Source organism: Zonotrichia albicollis, chromosome 25 (assembly GCF_047830755.1).
Source record: "Zonotrichia albicollis isolate bZonAlb1 chromosome 25, bZonAlb1.hap1, whole genome shotgun sequence".
In the NCBI taxonomy this organism is placed as follows: Eukaryota; Metazoa; Chordata; class Aves; order Passeriformes; family Passerellidae; genus Zonotrichia; species Zonotrichia albicollis.
This window is the reverse complement of record NC_133843.1, coordinates 1,749,476-1,771,355: the sequence shown is the minus strand read 5'-3', so window position 1 is coordinate 1,771,355 and position 21,880 is coordinate 1,749,476. Positions and strand designations below refer to the sequence as shown.

The 21,880-nt window shown below is 53.1% G+C and overlaps 3 protein-coding genes across 7 annotated transcripts in view; 2 read left to right on the top strand and 1 right to left on the bottom strand.

Moving 5' to 3' along the window:
• Positions 1–21,880, top strand: part of AURKAIP1 (aurora kinase A interacting protein 1) — a 180,256-nt gene that overhangs the window by 38,976 nt on the left and 119,400 nt on the right. The window lies entirely within an intron of this gene.
• TMEM240 (transmembrane protein 240) lies at positions 764–18,922 on the top strand. 5 transcript variants are annotated; one of them, XM_074558315.1, is made up of 5 exons: positions 769–905; positions 1,526–1,816; positions 2,100–2,206; positions 11,100–11,308; positions 14,807–18,922. In XM_074558315.1, the coding sequence occupies exons 2-5, from the start codon at positions 1,760–1,762 to the stop codon at positions 14,953–14,955; spliced, it is 522 nt and encodes a 173-aa protein (XP_074414416.1). In that variant the 5' UTR covers positions 769–905; positions 1,526–1,759; the 3' UTR covers positions 14,956–18,922. The 5 variants fall into 5 exon arrangements, 4 of the variants coding, with proteins under 4 accessions (XP_074414417.1, XP_074414418.1, XP_074414416.1 ...); XM_074558316.1 differs by lacking the exon at positions 1,526–1,816 and having other exon boundaries at positions 764–905; XM_074558317.1 differs by lacking the exon at positions 1,526–1,816 and having other exon boundaries at positions 767–901.
• ATAD3A (ATPase family AAA domain containing 3A) overlaps positions 16,614–21,880 on the bottom strand; it is a 43,747-nt gene continuing 38,480 nt past the window's right edge. The window contains exon 16 of the mRNA XM_074558312.1: positions 16,614–21,134. Coding sequence (XP_074414413.1) covers positions 20,955–21,134 — 180 coding nt within the window. The 3' untranslated portion in view covers positions 16,614–20,954. The remainder of the gene's footprint in view (positions 21,135–21,880) is intronic.

Sequence of the window (21,880 nt, the reverse complement as noted above, 5' to 3'; positions counted from 1 at the left end):
TGTCCCAGCCCTGCCGGGGTCCCTCCGCCCCAGCCCGGCCTTTCGGGGGGGATAAGAGCGGGAGGATTTTCCCAGGGAGCGTTTCCAGCCGGGCTGGGATTTGCTCCCCGCTCCGGGCGGCTCCGCTGCCTCCCTTGAACCCGCGGGGCCGCGACCCCCGCTCGGTGCCCGTGACACCCCCGCGACCCCCGCTCGGTGCCAGCGATCCCCCCGCGACCCCCGCTCCGTGCCCGTGATCTCCTCTCGGTGTCCGGGACCCCCGCTCCATGTCCACGACCCTCGTTCGGTGCCCCCGATCCCCTCTCGGTGTCCACGACCCTCGTTCGGTGCCCGCCACCCTCGCTCGTGGCCCGCGATCCCCGCTCGGTGCCCGCAACCCCCGCTCGGTGCCCGCGCTCTGTGCCCCCGATCCCCGCTCGGTGCCCGCGTTCTGTGCCCCCGATCCCCGCTCGGTGTCCGGGCCCCCCGCTCGGTGCCCCCGATCCCCGCTCGGTGCCCGCGCTCTGTGCCCCCGATCCCCGCTCGGTGCCCCCGATCCCCTTCTCGGTGTCCGGGCCCCCCGCTCGGTGCCCGCGATCTGTACTCGGTGCCCGCGCTCGGTGCGGGCGGAGGAGGCTCCGGGGGCAGCGCGGGGCTCGCACCCCCGGCCCGCCCCGCTCCGAGCGCGGACCCCCGGGCGGAGAGAGCCCGGGGAGGGGTCCCGCAGGGGCAAAGGGGGCCGGGGCCGACCCCGGGCGGAGGAAGGGCGGGGTGAGGATGGCGTGTGGCTCTGGAAACGCGGCCAAGCGCCGCTGCCGGGGCTCGGCGTGCGGCTGCGGGGCGGGGGGAGCCCCGCAGGGCCGGCCCGCAGAGCTGGAGCCGCCGCTCGCCATGAGCCGCTCCCGGAGCAGCGCCTCCCCACGTAGGTAAATGCCCGGGGTGGGGAGGGGGCGGCCGGCGCTGCCTTGGGCGCATCTTCCCCCTCGCTGCATCCCGCATCCCTCCCTGCATCCCGCATCCCTCCCCGAGCGGGGCCGGCCCGGGGGCTGCCCGCGGGGACAGCGCAGCCCCGAGCCGGGAGGGCTTGTGGGGCTGAATTTTTTTTGGTTATTTTTTGGGGGTGAGGTGGTGAGGGTGGGCGCGGTGATTTGGGGGCTGGGGTATTTTATTTTATTTTAATTTTTTATCGCCGATTTTTATTTAGCAGCGCTCGGCAGCGGGGATGATTTTGGGGAGGGTCGGCGGGGAGGATGCGATGAGGCTCCCCCGGAGTGGGTGATTTTTTTGCAGCCTGCCTCCTCCTCCCCCAGCCTCTCCCCCCCACCCCGGCTTTGGCTGCCTCGCTTCCCAGTTGCTGCATGAAGGCTGTGCTTGCACCGGCGTGTGCCCGCTCCCGGAGCCGCGCACCCGCCGCCACCGCGGCCGGGGGGAGCCGGGGGCCGGAATTATTATTATTATTTTTTTTATTTTTAATTTTTTAAAAAAATATTTTTTAATTTTTTTTTTTTTTTTTTTTTTTTTTTTTACCTATCACATCCACCTTCAGAATTATAAAAACATAAGGCGGGCAGGGCGCGGGAGCCCCGCGGCGTCCCCGGCACGGGGGAGCGCTCGGTGCGCGGTGTGCGCGGGGGGCTCCGCGCCGCCCCGCCGCCCCCCGCCGCACCGCAGCGTGCGGGCAGCGAGCGCGATGCGCCCCGCGCTCGGCGCTGCGGAATAGCGCGGCCGCCGCTCCGCGGGCTGCGGGCGCACGGACCCCACCGCTGGCCGTTCCCTCTTGATGTCCATGAATGCAAACACCATGATTTTCATGATCCTGGGCGCCTCTATCGTTATGGTAAGAGATTTTTTGCTTATCTCCCCTCCCCATCCGTGGTGTGTCCCCCCCCCCACCACCACCTCTTCCTCCTCCTCTCCATCAGCACCGCCGCCCCCCCGCCTCCTCTCCACCTTCCCCCCGCGCTGTCCCCGAGCCCGAGCACCTTCGTGTGTGTCCGTGTGTCCCTCCACACGCGCATCTTCTCCCGATGGCTGCTTCGGTGCCCGGCAATCGAACTGGAGTGGATGTTTTACCCCAGCGCCCGGCGCTGACCCCGTGCCTCGCTTGTGGGCTCTTACAGGCAATAGCTTGCTTGATGGACATGAACGCCTTGCTGGACAGATTCCACAATTACATCCTACCGCACCTCCGAGGGGAGGACCGAGTTTGTCACTGCAACTGTGGAAGGTGAGTTCTGCCTGCAGAGCATCCCCCGTGCCCGCCCTGCCCACCTGGGGACGAGGTGTCAGGGACACGGAGGCAGCTGTGCCACCATTTCTGCATCCTGGCCGTGCCTCACCTTCCCCAGCGGCTCCTGCATGAGCAGGGTGAAGGAGGGGGTGCTGTTTGTTGTTGTCTTCAAAATTTGTTTTGGTTTTTTATTTTCTGGAAGAAGAGTTTTCCGTGGGCTCTGAGTGCGTTTTCCTTTGTGCACAGGCATTTGGGAGCCCTGGGGGAGTGAGAAACTTCGATTTAAGCGTTTGTCATTGTGGCTTTTGTGGTTCCCCAGCCTGTTTTGTGGTCTGGGTGTTGCAGTTGGTGCTGGCTTTGTGGCTCAGAAATGGAATGGAGAAATGAGAGGATCCCTGTCCAGGCCGGGATGTGGCCGCCTAGGACAGTCACTTGGTGGCTTTGCAATCAATCTTTGGTCAGATTTTCATCCCCTGTGGCTTTTCCTGCTGGACACAGCACGCTGAGGAGGCCGGGCTGTGCTTCAGGAGTGCTGTGCACAACTTCATGTCTGGACAAACGCCTTCCTCATCCTCCCAAAGAGCATCTCGGGGCCTTATCCATCCCTGGAGTGCTCAGCTGAGAACTGGGATCTGCCTGCTCCGAGGCTGCTCAGGCCCAGAATTATAGCGCTGAACTGAATTATAAAAATATAAATACTGGGGAGGTGAATTTTGTCCTTCTCTCTGGGACTGCTCCTGGTGCTGCTCTGGACTCTGCTCAGGCCCAGAATTATACAATATAAATACCAGGGAGGTGAATTCCACCCTGCTCTGTGGGACTGCTCCTCACGCTGCTCTGGAGTCTGTTCAGGCCCAGGGATGAACAGAATTATAAAAAAATAGATATGGGAAGGTGAATTCCATCCTGTTCTATGGAACTGCTCCTGGTGCTGTTCTGGACTCTGCTCAGGCCCAGAATGATAAAAATAATATATACGGAGAGGTGAATTTTGACCTTCTCTGTAGGACTGGTTGTAGTTCCTGTAGTTCCTGCTGCTGCTCTGGAGTCTGTTGAGGCCCAGGACTGAACAGAATTATAAATATATATATAACGGGGAGTTGAATTTTGTTCTGCTCTGTGGGACTGCTCCTCACACTGCTCTGGACTCTGCTCAGGCCCAGAATTATAAAATATAAATACTGAGGAGGTGAATTCCACCCTGCTCTGTGGGACGGCTCCTCACGCTGCTCTGGAGTCTGTTGAGGCCCAGGGATGAACAGAATTATAAAAAAATAGATATGCGAGGTGAATTTTGACCTTCTCAGTAGGACTGCTCCTCATGCTGCCCTGGACTCTGTTCAGGCCCAGAATGTTAAAAATATAAATACTGGGGAGGTGAATTTTGCCCTTTTCTGTGGGACTGTTCCTCGTGCTGCTCTGGACTCTGCTCAGGCCCAGAGCTGAACAGAATTATAAAATATAAATAATGGGGAGGTGAAGTTTGGCCTTCTCTGAGGGACTGTTCCTGGTGCTGCTCTGGACCCTGTTGAGGCCTAGGGCTGAACAGAATTATAAATATTTATAATGGGGATGTGAAATTCCACCCTGTTCTGTAGAACAGCTCCTCATGCTGCTCTGGACTCTGTTCAGGCCCAGAATTATAAAAATATAAATATGGGGAGGTGAACTGTGGCCTTCTCTGTGGGACTGTTCCTGGTGCTGCTCTGGAGTCTGTTTAGGCCCAGAATTATTAAAAAAATATATATGGGGAGTTGAATTTTGTCCTGCTCTGTGGGATTGTTCCTCATGCTGCTCTGGACTCTGTTTAGGCCCAGAATTATAAAAATATAAATATGGGGAGGTGAATTTTGTCCTGTTCTGTGGGATTGTTCCTCACGTTGCTCTGGACTCCGCTCAGGCCCAGGAGCAGGCCCAGCCTGTGGCAGCGCCCTCAGCTCCTGGGGCTCCTCCTCTCAGGGCAAATTTCAAAGGCAAAAAACTTCCAGAGTGTCTCCCCCTTGATTTTGGCAAGGATTTCCTTTTTCTGAGCTGGTATTTTTTTGTTTTTTCTTGATGTTTTCCCTAGTTTTGAGAGTTTTCCTCTGCTTCTCCCGCCAGTTTTCCTGTTACCGGTCCTGGCTTGTTTCAGTGCTGGTGGGAAGGAGCTGCTGGGATGTTTGGGGTGGCAGAGCCAGGGCTCCCTGGGTGTCCCCAGGGCTGGGGAGGTGCCAGGGTCACCCTCTGAGCCCCCTCTGTGCCTGCAGAGCTGCTCTGGGGGCAGATAACCCGGCCCTGGCACTGCCCACAACCAGCACAGGCCCATTTCCTGGAGAGGGCACAAAAACCCTCCCAAACTGCCGAGACCGGGTGGGAGAGGAGGCAAAAAGCAAAGTTTATCCTTTGCCTCAGGTGTGTGGGAGCAGCTGCCAGGAGGGGCAGCTCAGGAGGCTCTGAGAGCTGGCTGGGAGCTGCTCCTCCCTGAGCAGGAGATCCCAAACCCTCCCTGGGCTGTGTCACCTCATCCTGATCTTTGTCCTGCCCTGCAGCACCAGGAGCTCCCAAACTTCCCTCTGGGCTTTGCCACCTCATCCTGAGCTCTGCCCTGCAGCACCAGGAGATCCCAAACCCCTCCTGGGCTGTGTCACCTCATCCTGATCTTTGTCCTGCCCTGCTGCCCTCCTGGCACCACCACGAGATCCCAAACTTCCCTCTGGGCTTTGCCACCTCTTTTTCCTGCCCTGGAGATCCCAAACCCCTCCCTGGGCTCCGCCACCTTGTGCTGAGCTTTTTCCTGCCTTGTTGCCCCCCTGGGCAGCACCAGGAGATCCCAAATCCTCTCTGGGCTGTGCCACCCTGTACTGAGCCTTGTCCTGCTCTGCCCTGCAGGACCAGGAGGTTCCCAACCCCTCCCTGGGCTCTGCCACCCTGTCCGGAGATTTTTCCTGCCCTGCTGCCCCTTTTGTCCTGCCAGGAGATCCCAAACCCTCCCTGGGCTGTGCCAACTCTTTTTCCTGCCCTGCTGCCCCCCTGGCAGCCTTTAGAACCCTCTGGTTTCCAGGCTGTGCCCTCTGCTCTCTGCCCAGGAGCCCTGAGCCAACCCTGGGCCAGCAGCAGCTCCCCAGGCTGGGCTGGATGAAGGAAAAAAACTGAATTTGCCAAAGAGCAGAGGGGAGGGAGGACGAGGGAGCTGCAGCTCCGTGTGGGGCAGGAGGGGATGGGGAACGTCAGGAAATGTGGCAGAGTTGGGGTGGGTGGATGGATGGAGATGGATGTGCTGGGCTGAGCTGCTGCAATTCATGATCTCCCTGTGCCCCAGCTGGGTCACAGTGCCAGGCAGAGCCAATAACTCAGGCAGAGATGTTTGCCCTGCCCTCCTCTCCTGCTTGTCTCCTTCCCCAGGGTGGAACTGTCCTGCAGCCAGGCTGGGTGTGAGCCCAGGCCCTGGCAGTGCCCCCAGGAGGGGCTGGGGCTGTGTGCCAGCTGTGCCAGGGGTATGGGAGGATCCCCAGCTGGGGAAACTCTGCTGGGAAAGGGAGCTGAGCCCTGCCAGGCTGCCCTGGCTCCATCCTCAGCCTGGATCCCCATCCCCTGGCACTGGGATGGCCCTGCCAGCTCCCAGCTCCCCTTTGTGACTCCCCTGTCCCTGTGCCCAGGATTTGCTGTTGGTCCCTGGCGTTCTGTGCCCAGGCTGTGCCCACGGCCTGGGGGCTCTGGGCTCACCCAGGGGCATCCCTGGCCCAGCAGGATGGGCACAGGAAGGGCTGTACGTGATTTATTTTATTTATTTTTGCAGTGTTTTTAAGCGTTAGGTGCCAGGATGGGCACAAGGGGTGCTGAACATTATTTTTGCAGTGTTTTTAAGGGGCTTAAAGTTTGCTCTCAGTTCATGCCAGGAGGGATTTTTAGGAGGTGTTTTTGAGGTCCAGGTGTGAGGAGGGAGCTGTGCTGTGTTGGTGTTCTCAGGGGTCCCAGGATGAGGGGAGAGACGAGGATCTGACTCCATGCTTCAGAAGCCTGATTTATTATTTTATATATTTATATTTAAGCATATATTATATATCCATATATTAAATATTTCTATATTTAATATAAATATACAAAAATATAAAGATATAAAATAACAAATAATTTTCTTTTAATATAATATATATAATAAATATAATATTATATATTATATTTATGATATATATTATATTAAAATAAAATGATCTGTTAGAACTATACTAAAAGAATAGAAGAAAGGATTTCATCAGAAGGCTTGAAAGGAATGATAATAAAATCTTGTGACTGACCAGAGTCTGATACAGCTGACTGTGATTGGCCATTAATTAGAAACAACCACATGAGACCAATCAAAGCTGCGCCTGTTGCATCCTACAGCAGCAGGTAATTATTGTTTTTCTTGTCCTCTGAGGCTTCTCAGCTCCTCAGGAGAAAAATATCCTGGCAAAAGGGATTGTTCAGAAAATATCCTGGTGGCACTGTGGCACCTGTGCTTTGCCATGTGTGTTGGATGGGGAGGTTAACACAGCTCTGGGATTTTAAATCATCAATATAAATGCTAACCCTGAAATGATAACCCTAACCCTAAACTTACTCCATGAATATTAACAAAACTACAACAGGATGACACAACTTTATTTAAGATCCCATTTGCAGCTGGTGGCCACCCAAAGATTATGGGTGGTGATTTGCATTTTGTTTTGTTCTTTGCAGGATTTTGGTGATTTTTTTTTTGTATCTTTGAGCAGAGCTGACCTGGGGAAGCTGGGGCTGCCTGCAGCTGCCCGGGCTGCCCTGGGGCCCAAATTCGTGGATTTTTGGGGTGGTTTGAAACTCTATTTGCAGTTTTTTGGGGTGGTTTGAGCCTCTGTTTGCAGCCTGAGTGAGCCTGGGCTGGACAAGCTCTGGTCCCTGCTCTGGTGGCCGAGCTGGGAGTTCTCCCGAGCTCTGAGAGGTGACAAATGTGTCCCCTTAGCAGGTGAGGTGTCCCCTGAGCAGGTGAGGCATCACCACCAGTCCGGGCTGGGTTTTCCCTCCCCAGAGCAGCAGAAAAAGGAGGAGCAGAGCTGGCAGCGGCCCCAGGGCATGGGGGAGCCCCCAGGGCTGGGGAAGGGGAGCTGGGCTGGGCTGGGGGGACAGCACAGAGCCAGGGGTGGCACCTGGACACGGCTGGGGGTGACAGGGACAGCTCCTGGGGCACACCTGGCTCAGGAAGGGGTGACAATCAGGGGTGACAACCACAGGTGACAGCCACAGGTGACAATCAGGGGTGACAGGGATGGGTGGCATCCAGGGGTGACAGCCACGCTCCCTGCAGGGATGTGGCTGCTGGAGCTGATCCCTGGGGCACCTTGGCACTGTCCGTGCCAGCGTGTGGAGGCTCCAGGCTCTCCCAAATACCTGTGCCAGCCTTTCCAAAATCCCTGTGCCAGTTTGTGCCAACCCTGTGCCATGCTCTCCAAACCTCAGGCTGTGCCAACCCTGTGCCAGGCTCCAACCCCTGTGCCAGGCTCCAACCCCCGTGCCAGGCTCCAACCCCTGTGCCAGGCTCCCAGCCCCGTTCCGGGCCCCGTGCCCGTGCTGGGACCGGCTCGGAGCGGCCCCGGGCTCGGGCAGGGAGGCTCGGGTGGCTCTGTCCCCCCAGCCCGGCTCGGATCAGCCCCAAACCCGGGAAGGGCCGGGATGTGGCAGCTGCGGCGGCGGGAGCTGCGCCGTGATGTCACTGTCACTGTCACTGTCACCTGCCGGGGGAGCGGGGCTGAGCCCGAGCATCGGCGCCTCCCCGTCACTGTCCCTGTCGCTGTCACTGTGCCTGTCGGTGCCCCCATCCCTGTCCCTGTCCCCCATCCTTGTCGCTGTCCCTGTCCCCGCCCCTGTCTCTGTTCCCATCCGTGTCGCTGTCCCCATCCCTATCCCTGTCCCCCCCATGGCTGTCTCTGTCCCTATCCCTGTCCCCATCCTTGTCCCTGTCCCCCATCCCCATCCATGTCCCCGTTGCTGTCCCCATCACTGTCATCATCCTCATCCCCGTCCCTGTCCCCCTCCCTGTCTCTGTCCCCATCCGTGTCCCCCATTCTTGTTGCTGTCCCTGTCCTCATCCTGATCCTTGTCCCCCATCCCTGTCCCCCATTGCTGTCCCCATCCCTGTTCCCTGTCCCTGTTCCCATTCCTGTCTCTCTCCTTGTCCCTGTCCCCATCCTTGTCCCTGTCCCCATCACTGTCCCCATCCTCATCACTGTCCCCATCGCTGTCCCCATCCCTGTCCTTGTCCCCATCCCTGTCCCCATCCCCATCCCCATCGCTGTCCCCATCGCTGTCCCCATCCCTGTCCTTGTCCCCATCCCCATCGCTGTCCCCATCGCTGTCCCCATCCCTGTCCTTGTCCCCATCGCTGTCCCCGTCGCTGTCCCCGTGTCCCAGCCCCGCTGTCTCTCCGTGCTGTGGCTGCAGCAGCAGCAGCAGCAGCGCTGGTGGCGCTCACCCAAGGTCACCGCAGGGGACAATAGCGCTGGGGACAGAGCCCGAGCCTCCCGTGTGGCACAGCCGGGCCTGGGGACACCGGGCGGACACACGGACCGTCTGTCTGTCTGTCTGTCTGTCTGTGTGTCTGTCTGTCTGTCACCCTAGCCGGACAGCAGAGCCAGCCCCGCCGGGGCTGGGATTTCTGTCCCTCAATTTCTGTTCTCTGGAATTTCTGTCCCTTAGTTTCTGTCCCTGTCATTTCTGTCCCTCAATTTCTGTTCTCTGGAATTTCTGTCCCTTAGTTTCTGTCCCTGTCATTTCTATCCCTCAATTTCTGTCCCTGGGATTTCTGTCCCCCAATTTCTGCCCCCCAATTTCTGTCCTTCAATTTCTGCCCCTCAATTTCTGCCCCCAGTGGAAGTTCCAGCACAGTCAGGGTGGGCACAGGTCAGGGAATTTTGGAATATTTAAACATGGGCACAGCTCGGGGTGTTTTGGGGTACCCTAAAGGCGGGCACAGCTCCTTGGGTCCCCTGAGGGCGGGCACAGCTGAGGACAGGAGGTGGCACAGGGTGACCTGGCAGCAGCTGGAGCTGCCCAGGATTTGCCCTCAGGAATTGTTTGGTTCTTCCTTCTCTTGTAAATAATCACAGGCACAGCCCGGGGCACGAGTGGCACCTCTGTCACGGGGATTTGGGGACAGTGGGACATGTGTGTGCAGGGATTTGGGGACATGGGACATGTGTGTGCAGGGGTTTGGGGACAGTGGGACATGTGTGTGCAGGGATTTGGGGACATGGGACATGTGTGCAGGGATTTGGGGATATGGGACGTGTGTGTGTAGGGGTTTGGGGACATGGGACATGTGTGTGCAGGGATTTGGGGACATGGGACATGTGTGTGCAGGGGTTTGGGGACAGTGGGACATGGGACATGTGTGTGCAGGTGTTTGGGGATATGGGACGTGTGTGCAGGGGTTTGGGGATATGGGACATGTGTGTGCAGGGGTTTGGGGACATGGGACGTGTGTGTGCAGGGGTTTGGGGACAGTGGGATGTGTGTGCAGGGATTTGGGGATGTGGGACATGTGTGTGCAGGGGTTTGGGGACATGGGACATGTGTGCAGGGATTTGGGGATATGGGACGTGTGTGTGTAGGGGTTTGGGGACATGGGACAGGTGTGTGCAGGTATTTGGGGACAATAGGACGTGTGTGTGCAGGTATTTGGGGACATAGAACGTGTGTGCAGGGGTTAGGGGACATGGGACATGGGACATGTGTGTGCAGGGGTTTGGGGACAGTGGGACATGTGCAGGGGTTTGGGGACATGGGACGTGTGCAGGGGTTTGGGGACATGGGACATGTGTGTGCAGGGGTTTGGGGACAGTGGCACACGGGAAGTGCCTGCCTGTGCCCATGGCACCCCTCCCATTCCTTTTGGGGTCCCCTCTCTCCCCTGCCCGCATTTCCCAGTGCCCGAGGAGGCACAGTCCCAGTTCCCAGCTGGGCAGCACCGGGAGCAGAGCGGCCACCAGAGCTGCCACCCCTGTCCCTGCCCTTTCCCGGTGACAACGGGGGCCGGTGCCACCCTGGGGCCGGTGCCAGCCCCGTGCCAGGGGCACGGCGGGGATCGGGGCTGTTCTGGGAAGGTTCTTGGAGCGCAGCTTTGTTTGTGTCAATATTTGGACGTTTCTCAGGCGTGATTACGGAGCAACCTGAGCCTCGTGAATATTCAGAGGCGTCGGGGACTGTTGGGTGTGACAGGGACAGGGACACGGGGATGGCCATGGGGACACTGGGCATGGCTGGCACTGCCCGAACTGGGGGCACTGGGGGTGCCAGGGCTGTGCTGGACATCACCTGGATGGTGTGTGGTCACTGCTGGGCAGGGGCAGTGCCACCTGTGCCCACCTGGGCAGAAACAGCAGCTCCAGTGCCCACCTGGGCAGGGACAGTTTTGGGGTTTTTATTTGGTTTTTCTGGGTTTTTGTTTTTATTTATTATTTTTGTTTTATGGTATTGTTTGTTTACCTTTATTTAATTTGAAATGTATTAATAATAACAATAGTAATGCCAGTATAGTCAATAAAGAGAAAAGGCCTAGGCTAAGGGATTTTTGTGCTTTCCCTCCTTTTCATGATTTCCTCTCTGCTGCCAGCAGCACAGAAAGCCAGGGCAGCCCTTCTGCTGCTGGGGATGGTGGGAATAACAGGGAGAAGAACCAAAATAAGAATTTCCACTGATTTTTTCCCCTTTCTGCCCCATTTCTGGCAGGCACCATGTGCACTACATCATCCCATACATTGTGCTTTCCCTCCTTTTTTATGCTTTTCTCTGCTGGCACAGAGAGCCAGGGCAGCAATTGTACTGCTGGGGATGGTGGGATAAAAACCAGCAGAAGAGTTTTCACTGATTTTTGGGGTTTTTGCCCCGTTCCCGGCAGGCACCACGTGCACTACGTGATCCCGTACGACGGGGACCAGTCGGTGGTGGACTCGTCGGAGAATTACTTTGTGACCGACAATGTGACCAAGCAGGAGATCGACCTCATGCTGGGGCTGCTGCTGGGCTTCTGCATCAGCTGGTTCCTGGTGTGGATGGACGGCGTCCTGCACTACGCCGTGCGCGCCTGGCGCGCCAGCCGCCGATACGGTGCGTCACCTTCATCGTCCTCATCTTCCTCATCTTCTCCTCGTCCTCATGGTCCTCATCTTCTCATCTTCCTCATTGTCCTCATCGTCCTCATCTTCCTCATCTTCTCCTCGTCCTCATCGTCCTCATCTTCGTCATCTTCTCATCCTCATCATCTTCATCTTCTCCTCGTCCTCATCGTCCTCATCGTCCTCATCTTCTCATCTTCTCATCTTCATCACCTTCATCGTCCTCCTCATCCTCATCTTCTCCTCTTCCTCATCGTCCTCATCTTCTCCTCTTCCTCATCTTCTCATCTTCTCATCTTCCTCCCCCTGTCCTCCTCGTTGTCCTCATCTTCATCATCTTCCTCCTCCTCATCTTTGTCTTCTTCACCATCTTCTCATCTTCATTATCTTCATAATCTTCATCATCTTTCTCCTCATCCTCATCTTCTCCTCTTCCTCATCGTCCTCATCTTCGTCATCTTCTCATCCTCATCATCTTCATTATCCTCCTCCTTATCCTACTCATCTTCTCCTCATCTTCACCATCTTCATCTTCCTCCCCATCCTCATCTTCTCCTCTTCCTCATCGTCCTCATCTTTGTCATCTTCTCATCTTCGTCCCCCTGTCCTCCTCGTTGTCCTCATCTTCATCATCTTCCTCCTCCTCATCTTTGTCTTCTTCACCATCTTCTCATCTTCATAATCTTAATCTTCATCATCTTCCTCATCCTCCTCCTCATCTTCTCCTCCTCATCCTCGTCTTCTTCACCATCTTCTCATCTTCATTATCTTCATCATCTTCATCTTCATAATCTTCCTCCTTGTTCTCATTTTCATCATCTTCCTCTTCCTCATCATCTTCTCCTTGTCCTCATCTTCTTCATCATCTTCTCATCTTCATCCTCCTCTCATCTTCCTCCTCCTCTTCTCCTCCTCTTCTTCTCTTCCTCCTCATCTTCCTCATCATCTTCTCATCTTCATCATCATCATCCTCCTCATCATCATCTTCTCATCTTCCTCATCTTCACATCTTCATCATCTTCTCTTACTCATCATCTTCACAATCTTCCTCATCCTCTCATCTTCATCAGCTTCATCATCTTTCTCCTCATCTTCGTCATCTTCCTCCTCATCATCTTCCCCTCCTCATCTTCTCCCCTTCCTCATCCTCCCCATCTTCCTCATAATCTTCTCATCTTCCTCATCGTCTCCTCTTTCTTCTCTCCTTCCTCAAGTTCCTCCTCATCTTTTCCTCTTCCTCTTCCTCCTCCTCACCTTCTCCTCTTCCTCATCTTCTCCTCTTCCTCCTCCTCCTCCTCCTTCTCTTCATCCTCTTCTTTCTCTTTTCCTCCTCCACTATTCCCATTTCCATTTCCATTATTTCCATTCCCATTTCCATTATTTCCATTATTTCCATTATTTCCATTATTATTTCCATTATTTCCATTATTCCCATTTCCATCCCTTCCCACTCCTCACCCCTGGCCAGATGTGGAGAGGTTTTTATTCACTTGTGCCACCAAAACCAAAACCCTTGGGCACAGTTTGGTTTGGAGCAGTAAAATCCTGAATTAACCCCTCAGAGCCTCCTCTGCCCCATTCCCCCTCAGCCCCTGGGTTTCTGTATTTGGAGGAGAGAAAATAACAGGAAAATGAGGGAATGACTGGAAATTCCCTCCAAAAGTGCCCCAAAATCTCATTTTTCCAGCCCCTGACTGATGGTGCTGCTGCGCCCAGCTCAGGGAAGGAGCAGCAGGAAGATTTATCTGCAGGCCCATAAGAAATTCTAATTAGAAACGTGGAGTCTCTTTCTAAAAACTCAGATAAAAATGAAATTAATTTCCCATTAATCTTCCCAAAGCCCAGCAGGCTCCAGGAGCAGTTTCTGAGCTGGGATTCTGAATTTCCTGGGAGGTTTCAGCCTTTGAGGGCAATTCTGGGGCTGGGACTCCTGAATTTCATCAGAGATCAGAGCAGGGCTGCCACGAGCTCACCTGCCCCTACTGAAGGGAATTTTTATTTTTAGTAATTCATTTAATGGTTTATTTTTAGTAATTATTTGGTAGTTTTAATTTTTAGTAATTCATTTCGTATTTATTTTTAGTAATTAATGTAGTAATTTATTTTTAGTAATTAATTCATGTGGTTTTATTTTTAGTAATTATTTAGTAGTTTATTTAGTAGTTTATTTTTAGTAATTTAGTAGCATATTTTTAGTAATGATTTAGTATTTTTTATTTGTAGCAGCTAATTTCATATTCTATTTTTAGTAACAAATTTAGTATTTATTTTTAGTAAGTAATTTCATATTTTGTTTTTAGTAATGATTTAATATTTTTAAAATTTTTAGCAATTAATTTAGTATTTTATATTTAGTAAGTACTTAGTATTTTTTATTTTTAGTAAGGAATTTCATATTTTATATTTAGTCATGATTTAGTATTTGAAACTAGTATTAATTACTATATTTACTATAAATATTAAATATTAGGAATTATTAATATAAAATAGTATATAAAATATAAATGACTATAAATTATGAATTTATAGCACACACAGAGAGCCCTGGGGACACAGAATCCTGGGGACAAGGAGCTTTGCTGGGGACACAGCCCTGGGGAGTGACAGAGCCTGATCCTGGTGTCCCCTGCCTTGTAAACAGGGAGCTCTGTGGGGGACACAGAGCTTTGGGGACACAGAGCTTTGGGGACAAAGAGCTTTGGGGACACAGAGCTTTGGGGACGGACACAGAGCTTTGGGGACACAGCCCTGAAGGGACACAGAGCTTTGGGGACACAGAGCTTTTGGGGGACACAGAGCTTTGGGGACACAGAGCTTTGGGGACACACACAGAGCCCTGGGGACACAGAGCTTTGAGGACACAGAGCTTTGGGGACACACACAGAGCTTTGGGGACACCCATAGCCCTGGTGACAGTTGCTGACCCCGCTGTCCCTCGTTGCAGACACTGGGGACACAGAGCTTTGGGGACACAGCCCTGGGGTCACACAGAGCTTTGGGGACACACTCAGAGCTTTGGGGACACCCATAGCCCTGGTGGGTGACAGTTGCTGACCCTGCTGTCCCCCCTCATTGCAGACAAGGAGCTCTGCTGGGGACACAGAGCTTTGGGGACACACACAGAGCTTTGGGGGACAAAGAGCTTTGGGGACACAGCCCTGGGGGGACACAGAGTTTTGGGGACACCGAGCTTTGGGGGACACAGAGCTTTGGGGACACACACAGAGCTTTGGGGACACAGAGCTTTGGGGACACACTCAGAGCCCTGGGGGGACACAGAGCTTTGGGGACACCCATAGCCCTGGTGGGTGACAGTTCCTGACCTTGCTGTCCCCTCATTGCAGACAAGGAGCTCTGCTGGGGTCACACAGAGCTTTGGGGACACACACAGAGCTTTGGGGACAGTGAGCTGTGCTGGGGACACAGAGCTTTGGGGACACCCACAGCCCTGGTGGGCGACAGACCCTGACCCCGCTGTCCCTCGTTGCAGACACGCCCTGGTGGTGGCTGCCCAGGCTGTGTAAGCTGAAGGAGCTGCGCAAGCGCCACCCGCGGCAGTACGAGGAGCCCACGGGGAACATGGTGCACATCAAACAGAAGCTCTACCACAACGGGCACCCCAGCCCGCGGCACCTGTGAGGGAACCGCACTCCAGGGACTCCTCTTCCTCACGGGACGGCCCCTGCAGCGCCCCCGGGCCGGCCGGGCACTCGGATTGCCGCGATTTTGCCGCGATTTTGCCGCGATTTTGCCGCGATTTTGCCGGGATGTTCCCGGGTGGACGCGCCACCATGCACAACCAGAGCCGGCGCTGGGCGCTCTGCAGCCCGGGCTTTGCACTGTGGTCCACGTTTTATTGTCAGACTGGTGTAAATATGTAAAAAAAAAAAAAAAAAAAGCAGACAAGAACAAAAAAAAAAGAGATTTGCATTATAATTTCAACCCTCATCTCATTGTCCTGGCTGTCCTGCACATCCTGCTGGCAATGGTGGCCGAGGGGATGGAGGTGGGACGGCAGCAAGAAGATGCAAAGCGTCTCCTCCAGGAGCTGCAGCCCCACCACGTTTCTTTGTTCCTTTGGCTGCTCTGAGCCTCCCGTGGCCACAACGGGCCTGGCTGGTCACAGGTTTGGATGGGGGAAGGCACAGCGTCCCCTTTTTGGGGTTTTTGGGGGGTTTTATTTTGCTTTGGTTCACAGGTTTCACAGTGTCCTGTTTTGGGGGTTTTTGGGGGTTTGGATGGGGGAAGGCACAGCGTCCCCTCTTTGGGGCTTTTGGGGTTTTTATTGTTTTGGTTCATGTTCTGGGGTTGCTGTGGGGCTGGGGATGGGTCAGGGTTTGTGTTTGCATTGCTGCCCTCTGAACCCGCCTCGAGCACCCCCAGAGCCAGGGGACAGGGGTGGCACCTTTGGTGGCACCTTTGGTGGTGGCACCTTTGGTGGTGGCACCTTTGGTGGTGAACGGGGTGAGTCTGGATAAAACACCCCAAAAGCCCAAAACCCCAGAGACCAGCAAGAGGGGTTCCCGAGCAGCCTCTTGTAAGGTGAGCCTGGTTAAAATACCCCAAAAATCTGATTAAAACACCCCAAAACCCCAAAAACTCAGCACAGAGGGAGCCCTGGGCAGGCTGAGCCTGGTTAAAACACCCCAAAAACCTCAAAACCCCAAAAACCTCAAAACCCCAAAAACCCCAGAGGGCAGCACAGAGGGGGTCCTGAGCAGGGTCAGCCTGGTTCAAACACCCCAAAAATCTGATTCAAACACCCCAAAACCCCAAAAAAGCAGCAGGAGTGGTCCCTGAGCAGCCCCACTCTTGCTGCACCCCCCCTTCTTGTGGGGCTGGGCTTTGGGGACACCCAGACCAAAACCCCAAACCCACAAACACCAAAACCCCAAACCCACAAACACCCAGACCAAAACCCCAAATCCAGAAACACCCAGACCAAACTCCTCCCCAAATGTCCCCAAATGTGAGGAAGCTCCAAAGAGGTTTCGTGGTGCTGCTCCTGGCTGGGTTTTGAGGTGTGATCTTTTGGGGTCAGGGCTCTGGGGGCACCCCAAAACCTCCTGTAGGGTCAGCAGGAGCTGGGGGGTTTTGGGGTGTTTTATCCTGGGATTTGTGAGCAGGGATAAAAGAGGGAATTCCATCCCCAGGATCTGAAAACCCTCAATATTTCCCTCAATAATATTTCCCCCTATTTCATCTTTTTGTATCCAGTGGGGTGGTGCAGAAAAAGGGGGAAAACCCAAACCTAAAGGAGAAATGATGAGAAAAATCTCATTTTTTTTCCCCACGGATTCCATGAAACTCTCAGAAAAATCTTTGTTTTCCCATGGATTCCATGACATTTTCAGTGGCAGCAAAAGGGACACCCCAACTCCTGCTCTTCCTCCCTGCTCCACTCTCTGTGTTTTGGGGTCATTTTTAAATTTCCTATGCCCGTTTCTGTTAATTACAAGCCCAAATATTCCCATTTTTTCTGCCATCCCCACTTTTGCTATTCCCTAGTGCCTCTCGTCTTGGAGCCCCAGGTTTTTTCTGGACCTCAATAATTGCCTGGTCCATATTTGTGTCTGTCTGTCTGTCTGTCTGTCTGTCATGCCTGGCTGTCATGTCCAACATTCCTTAGGATCTAAGGACTTTTCCTTGAGCAGTTATCACCAAGTGGGGACAGCATTTTGGAGGGGAGAGAAAATTCCCTTGGGATAAAGACAAAATATTGAGCCCTTGGGACTGGTTATGTAAAAAAAGGGGAGAAAAAAGCACTTTAAATCAAATTTTCCACTGATTAAACTCAGACTGAATGTAAAGCCTGGCTCTAGAAGCTGAGCTTGGTTGAAATATTAAAAATTAAGCAGAAATATTAAAATTTAAGCAGAAATATTAAAAATTAGGCAGCTGGAAAGGGTGAAGTGATGGCTTACACTGTTAGGGTTGGTCTGGCTGATCTGTGGCAAAATTCCATAAAAATTTGAGGATCTGGAAAGAGGGGGGAGGGAATTTTCTACATAATAAAAATGTTCCTGTTGTATAAAAAGAGATTTTGAAAAAAATATGGCGAGAGGGAAGGAGAGGAGAGGAGAGGAAGAAGAGGAGAGGAAGAAGAGGAAAGGGAAGCAGAGGAGAAGAAGAAAAGGACAGGAAGGAGAGGGGAGGAAGAGGAGAGGAAGCAAAGGTGAGGAAGAAGAGGAGAGAGAAGCAGAGAGGGAAACAGAGGGAAGCAGAGGAGAAGAAGAGGAGAGGGAGGAGAGGAAGATGAGAGGAAGAAGAGGAGAAGGGTGCAGAGAAGGGAAGAGAGGAAGAGGAAGAAGAGGAGAGGAAGCAGAGATGAAGTAAAGGAAAGGAAGAAGATGAGAGGGCGGAGGAGAGGAAGGAGAGGAAGGAGAGAAGAAGGACAGGAGAGGAAGCAGAGAGGGAAGCAAAGGAGAAGAGGAGGAAGGAGAAGGAAGCAGAGGAGAGGAAGGAGAGGAATTAAAGGAGAGGAAGAAGAGGAGAGGGAAGAAGAGGAGAGGAAGGCGAGGAAGCAGAGAGGGAAGTAGAGGAGAGGAAGAAGAGAGAAAGAAGAGGAGATGAAGTAAAGGAGAGGAAGAGGAGGAGAGGAAGGAGAGGAGATGAAGTAAAAGGAGAGGAAGAAGAGGAAAGGGAAGGAGAGGAGAGGAAGGAGAGGAGAGGAAGAAGTGAGGAAGAAGAGAAGATGAAGTAAATGAGAGGAAGCAGAGGAGAGGAAGAGGAGAGGAAGGAGAGGAGAAGAAGCAAAGGACAGGAAGCCGAGAGGAAGGAGAGGAGAGGAAGAAGAGGAGATGAAGTAAAGGAGAGGAAGAAGAGGAAAGGGATGGAGAGGAGAGGAAGGTGAGGAAGGAGAGGAGAGGAAGCAGAGGAGAGGAAGAGGAAGAGGAGGAGAGGAGGCAGAGGAGAGGAGGAGAGGAAAAAGAGGAGATGAAGTAAAGGAGAGGAAGAGGAGCAGAGGGCAGATGTGGCAGCGGCAGCAGGAGCTGCCCGCCCCCGCTGGGCTGCGGGCCCTGCTGTGTGTCCGTGTGTCCTGAGCTCTGTCTGTGTGTCCCTCCGTGCCCTGCATGGCCCTGTCCCCGCTGTGGCTCCCCCATTCCTGTTCCCGGGGGCTCCCAGCCCCTCCTGGCTCTCCCTGGGAGGATTTCCCCCCCTGGAGCAGCAGCACCGAGCCTGCAGTGCTGCCTGCCCCCATCTCCATCCTTATTTTCCCTTTTTTCCTTTTTCCTGCATGCACCAGGCAGGGAGAGGCACAGCCCAGACTGCACCACAGACCCAGCTCTGCTCTGGCTCCATCACAGAACCATCCCTACTGTGGTTGAAAAGCAATAATGGCCAATTTTTATTTTTATTTTTATTGAAATACAACTTGCACAGGCAGATTTCAGCCAGGGCTGTGCTGGAGGAGCAGCTGAAGGTGCAGAGAGCTTGGGCTGGGGGAGGCAATAGAAAAAAAGCACACTGTGATTTATTTTGGGTCAACAAGTGAGTGTATTTCAGCCATTCCTTCCCTTCCAAGATGTTTGTACCATAGAGAACCAGTTCAGCTCCTGGAACCAAGCCCATCCTTTGCTGTTTGTCAGTAAAATAGTTTTTTGCATGTTTTGCATCTGAGTGGTTTTTATTTCCCCAACCCTTTGAAGTCAGTAATTCCCTCTGGGAGCAGCAATTCCCCAATTTTTGGGCAGGGAGGAGATGCAAAAAGGCTGGGAAGGTGTGGGGAGAGCCCTGAGGAAGGGATGGGAGATTCCCCAAGGTTTTGGGACAGATTTTTGGCTCCTGGTGGCTGGGAGAACAGGGAAGCTCTGAGATCCAAAACTGGTTTTAAAGGAAAATATTCCACTGATTTTAAAGGATAAAACCCCTGATTTTAAAGGAAAATATTCCACTGATTTTAAAGGGAAAAAACCCCCTGATTTTAAAGGAAAATATTTCACTGATTTTAAAGGAAAAAAAAAACCCTGATTTTAAAGGAAAATATTTTCACTGATTTTAAAGGATAAAACCCCTGATTTTAAAGGGAAATATTTCACTGATTTTAAAGGAAAGAAACCCTGATTTTAAAGGGAAATATTTCACTGATTTTAAAGGAAGGAAACCCCTGATTTTAAAGGAAAATATTTCACTGAAAAGGAAAATATTTCCTTTTTAAAGGAAAAAAAGCCCCTGATTTTAAAGGAAAATATTCCACTGATTTTAAAGGAAAAAAACCCCTGATTTTAAAGGAAAATATTTCACTGATTTTAAAGGAAAAAACCCCTGATTTTAAAGGGAAATATTACACTGATTTTAAAGGAAAGAAACCCCTGATTTTAAAGGGAAATATTTCACTGATTTTAAAGGAAAAAAAGCCCCTGATTTTAAAGGAAAATATTTCACTGATTTTAAAGGATAAAACCCCTGATTTTAAAGGGAAATATTTCACTGATTTTAAAGGATAAACCCCCTGATTTTAAAGGGAAATATTTCACTGATTTTAAAGGATAAACCCCCTGATTTTAAAGGAAAATATTTCAATACTGTTCAGTTCTGGGTGCCTGAGCCTCTCAAGCCCAATGCCTGGAAGGGCAGGAAAAGCAGGAAAATCAGAGGAATTTCAGGAGAAGGGCCAGGAACAGCTCAGCACGGCCAAAGTGGGGCTGGTGGCAGCTCCTGTGTGAGCAGAGCTCAGCAAGGGCACAGATTTAGGTCAGGCCACCGTGCTGGGGCTGTGTAGCTACACAAGAGGCCTCAGAGCAGAGCACAGAGTTCAGATCCAGTTCAAACACAGAGAAAAAAAAAAATCAGGAGGTTTTCTAACCTGTCTCTCTCATATGCACAGAAGAACAAATGTCATCTCATCAAGGCAGGCTCGTGTTCAGGCCCTGACAATGGCACGTTCTCCCAGCTGGTGCAGAAATGCAGCAGAAATTTTGTGTGGCAAGAGCAGTGGGAGCAAACAAGCCCCACTCATGTCACTCTTCAGGCCATGCTGCATCTGTGTGCCCCAAACTCAGCTCTTCATGGAGAAAAGTGATTTACTTAGGGGAAAAAATATGTGGGGCTGCTCTCAGATCACTTGTGTTAAATAGTGAATCCCCCCAGATCCACATTTCTAAGAAAAATTTAATCTTGAAGGGTAACTCAAGTGAGGAAGGAGCTGTGTCATGGGCAGGATTTGGGGATAAAAGGGTGAGAAATGGCTCTGCTGGAACACAAACCCTACAGATTTAAATGTATGGGATGCAAATGTCAGGCTTGGACAATCCCACAGGTGCTGGGACAGTGCAGAAACACCTCAGAAGGATTTGGGGATAAAAGGGTGAGAAATGGCTCTGCTGGAGAACAAATCCTACAAAGTTAAATGTATGGGATGCAAATGTCAGGCTTGGACAATCCCCGGGTTCCCACAGGTGCAGAAACACCTCAGAAGGATTTGGGGTCAGGCCACACACACCAACACAGCCAGTGGTGTTTCACCAAGGGTTCCTTTAATAAATCTAGTTATTTCTTCCTTTTGAACCCATTTTGCTTTTCTGCTCTTGCACTGGAGACCCAGGGCAGCCCCTCCCTGGCACCACGGGCTGCTCTCCACGGCCGCCCCACCAAACCTTTGCCTTTTTCTCTGTGCTCAGGTGAATCCTGCAGGCTCCTCACACCGGTGTCCCCTGGTGGAAGGGCAGCAGGGGGTTCCTGGCAGTCTCTCTGTTTGCTTCTGCACCTTCTGTCTGCAGCCACTCCATCTTCTGCCGGTGCTGCCGCACGGCGTCGGCCACGCGCGTGTCCATCATGGCCTCGGTCAGCACGCCGTCCTCTGAGGCGTAGGCTGCGGCCTGTGGGGACAGGGACACCTCAGGGATGGCCTGTGGGGACAGGGACACCTCAGACACCTCAGGGATGGCCTGTGCCAGCAGCAGGGACAGCTCAGGCTGTGGCCTGTGGGGACAGGGACACCTCAGGGATGGCCTGTGGGGACAGGGACACCTCAGACACCTCAGGGATGGCCTGTGGGGACAGGGACACCTCAGGGATGGCCTGTTCCACCAGCAGGGACAGCTCAGGGATGGCCTGTGGGGACAGGGACACCTCAGACCCCTCAGGGATGGCCTGTGGGGACAAGGACACCTCAGGCTGCGGTCTATGGGGACAAGGACATCTCAGACCCCTCAGGGATGGCCTGTGCCATCAGCAGGGACAGCTCAGCTGCGGCCTGTGGGGACAGAGACACCTCAGACACCTCAGGGATGGCCTGTGGGAACAAGGACACCTCAGACACCTCAGGGCTGGCCTGTGGGGACAGGGACACCTCAGGGATGGCCTGTGCCACCAGCAGGGACAGCTCAGGCTGCGGCCTGCCTGCTGTGCCCTTCCCCATGGGGGATTTTCACCACAGCGCTCTGGTTCCTTGTGGTGAGCAGGGATCAACAATGAACTCTGCCCAATTCTGGATTCCCGGGAATCAAAACCTTGTTTGGAGACTGAAAAACCCCACATTTGGCTTCTTTAAATTTCCTCTCCTGCTCTAAAAGAGCTGTACAGAAGCCTGGTTTTGAGAAGAAAGAACCCACATTAGGATCCT

Coding starts and splice junctions, on each gene's coding strand:
- TMEM240 (XM_074558314.1), top strand. CDS start 2,007: ATGGCTGCTTCGGTGCCCGGCAATCGAACTGGAGTGGATGTTTTACCC. Junction 2,207..11,099: donor TGTCACTGCAACTGTGGAAG/GTGAGTTCTGCC, acceptor CGTTCCCGGCAG/GCACCACGTGCACTACGTGA. Junction 11,309..14,806: donor GCGCGCCAGCCGCCGATACG/GTGCGTCACCTT, acceptor CCCTCGTTGCAG/ACACGCCCTGGTGGTGGCTG.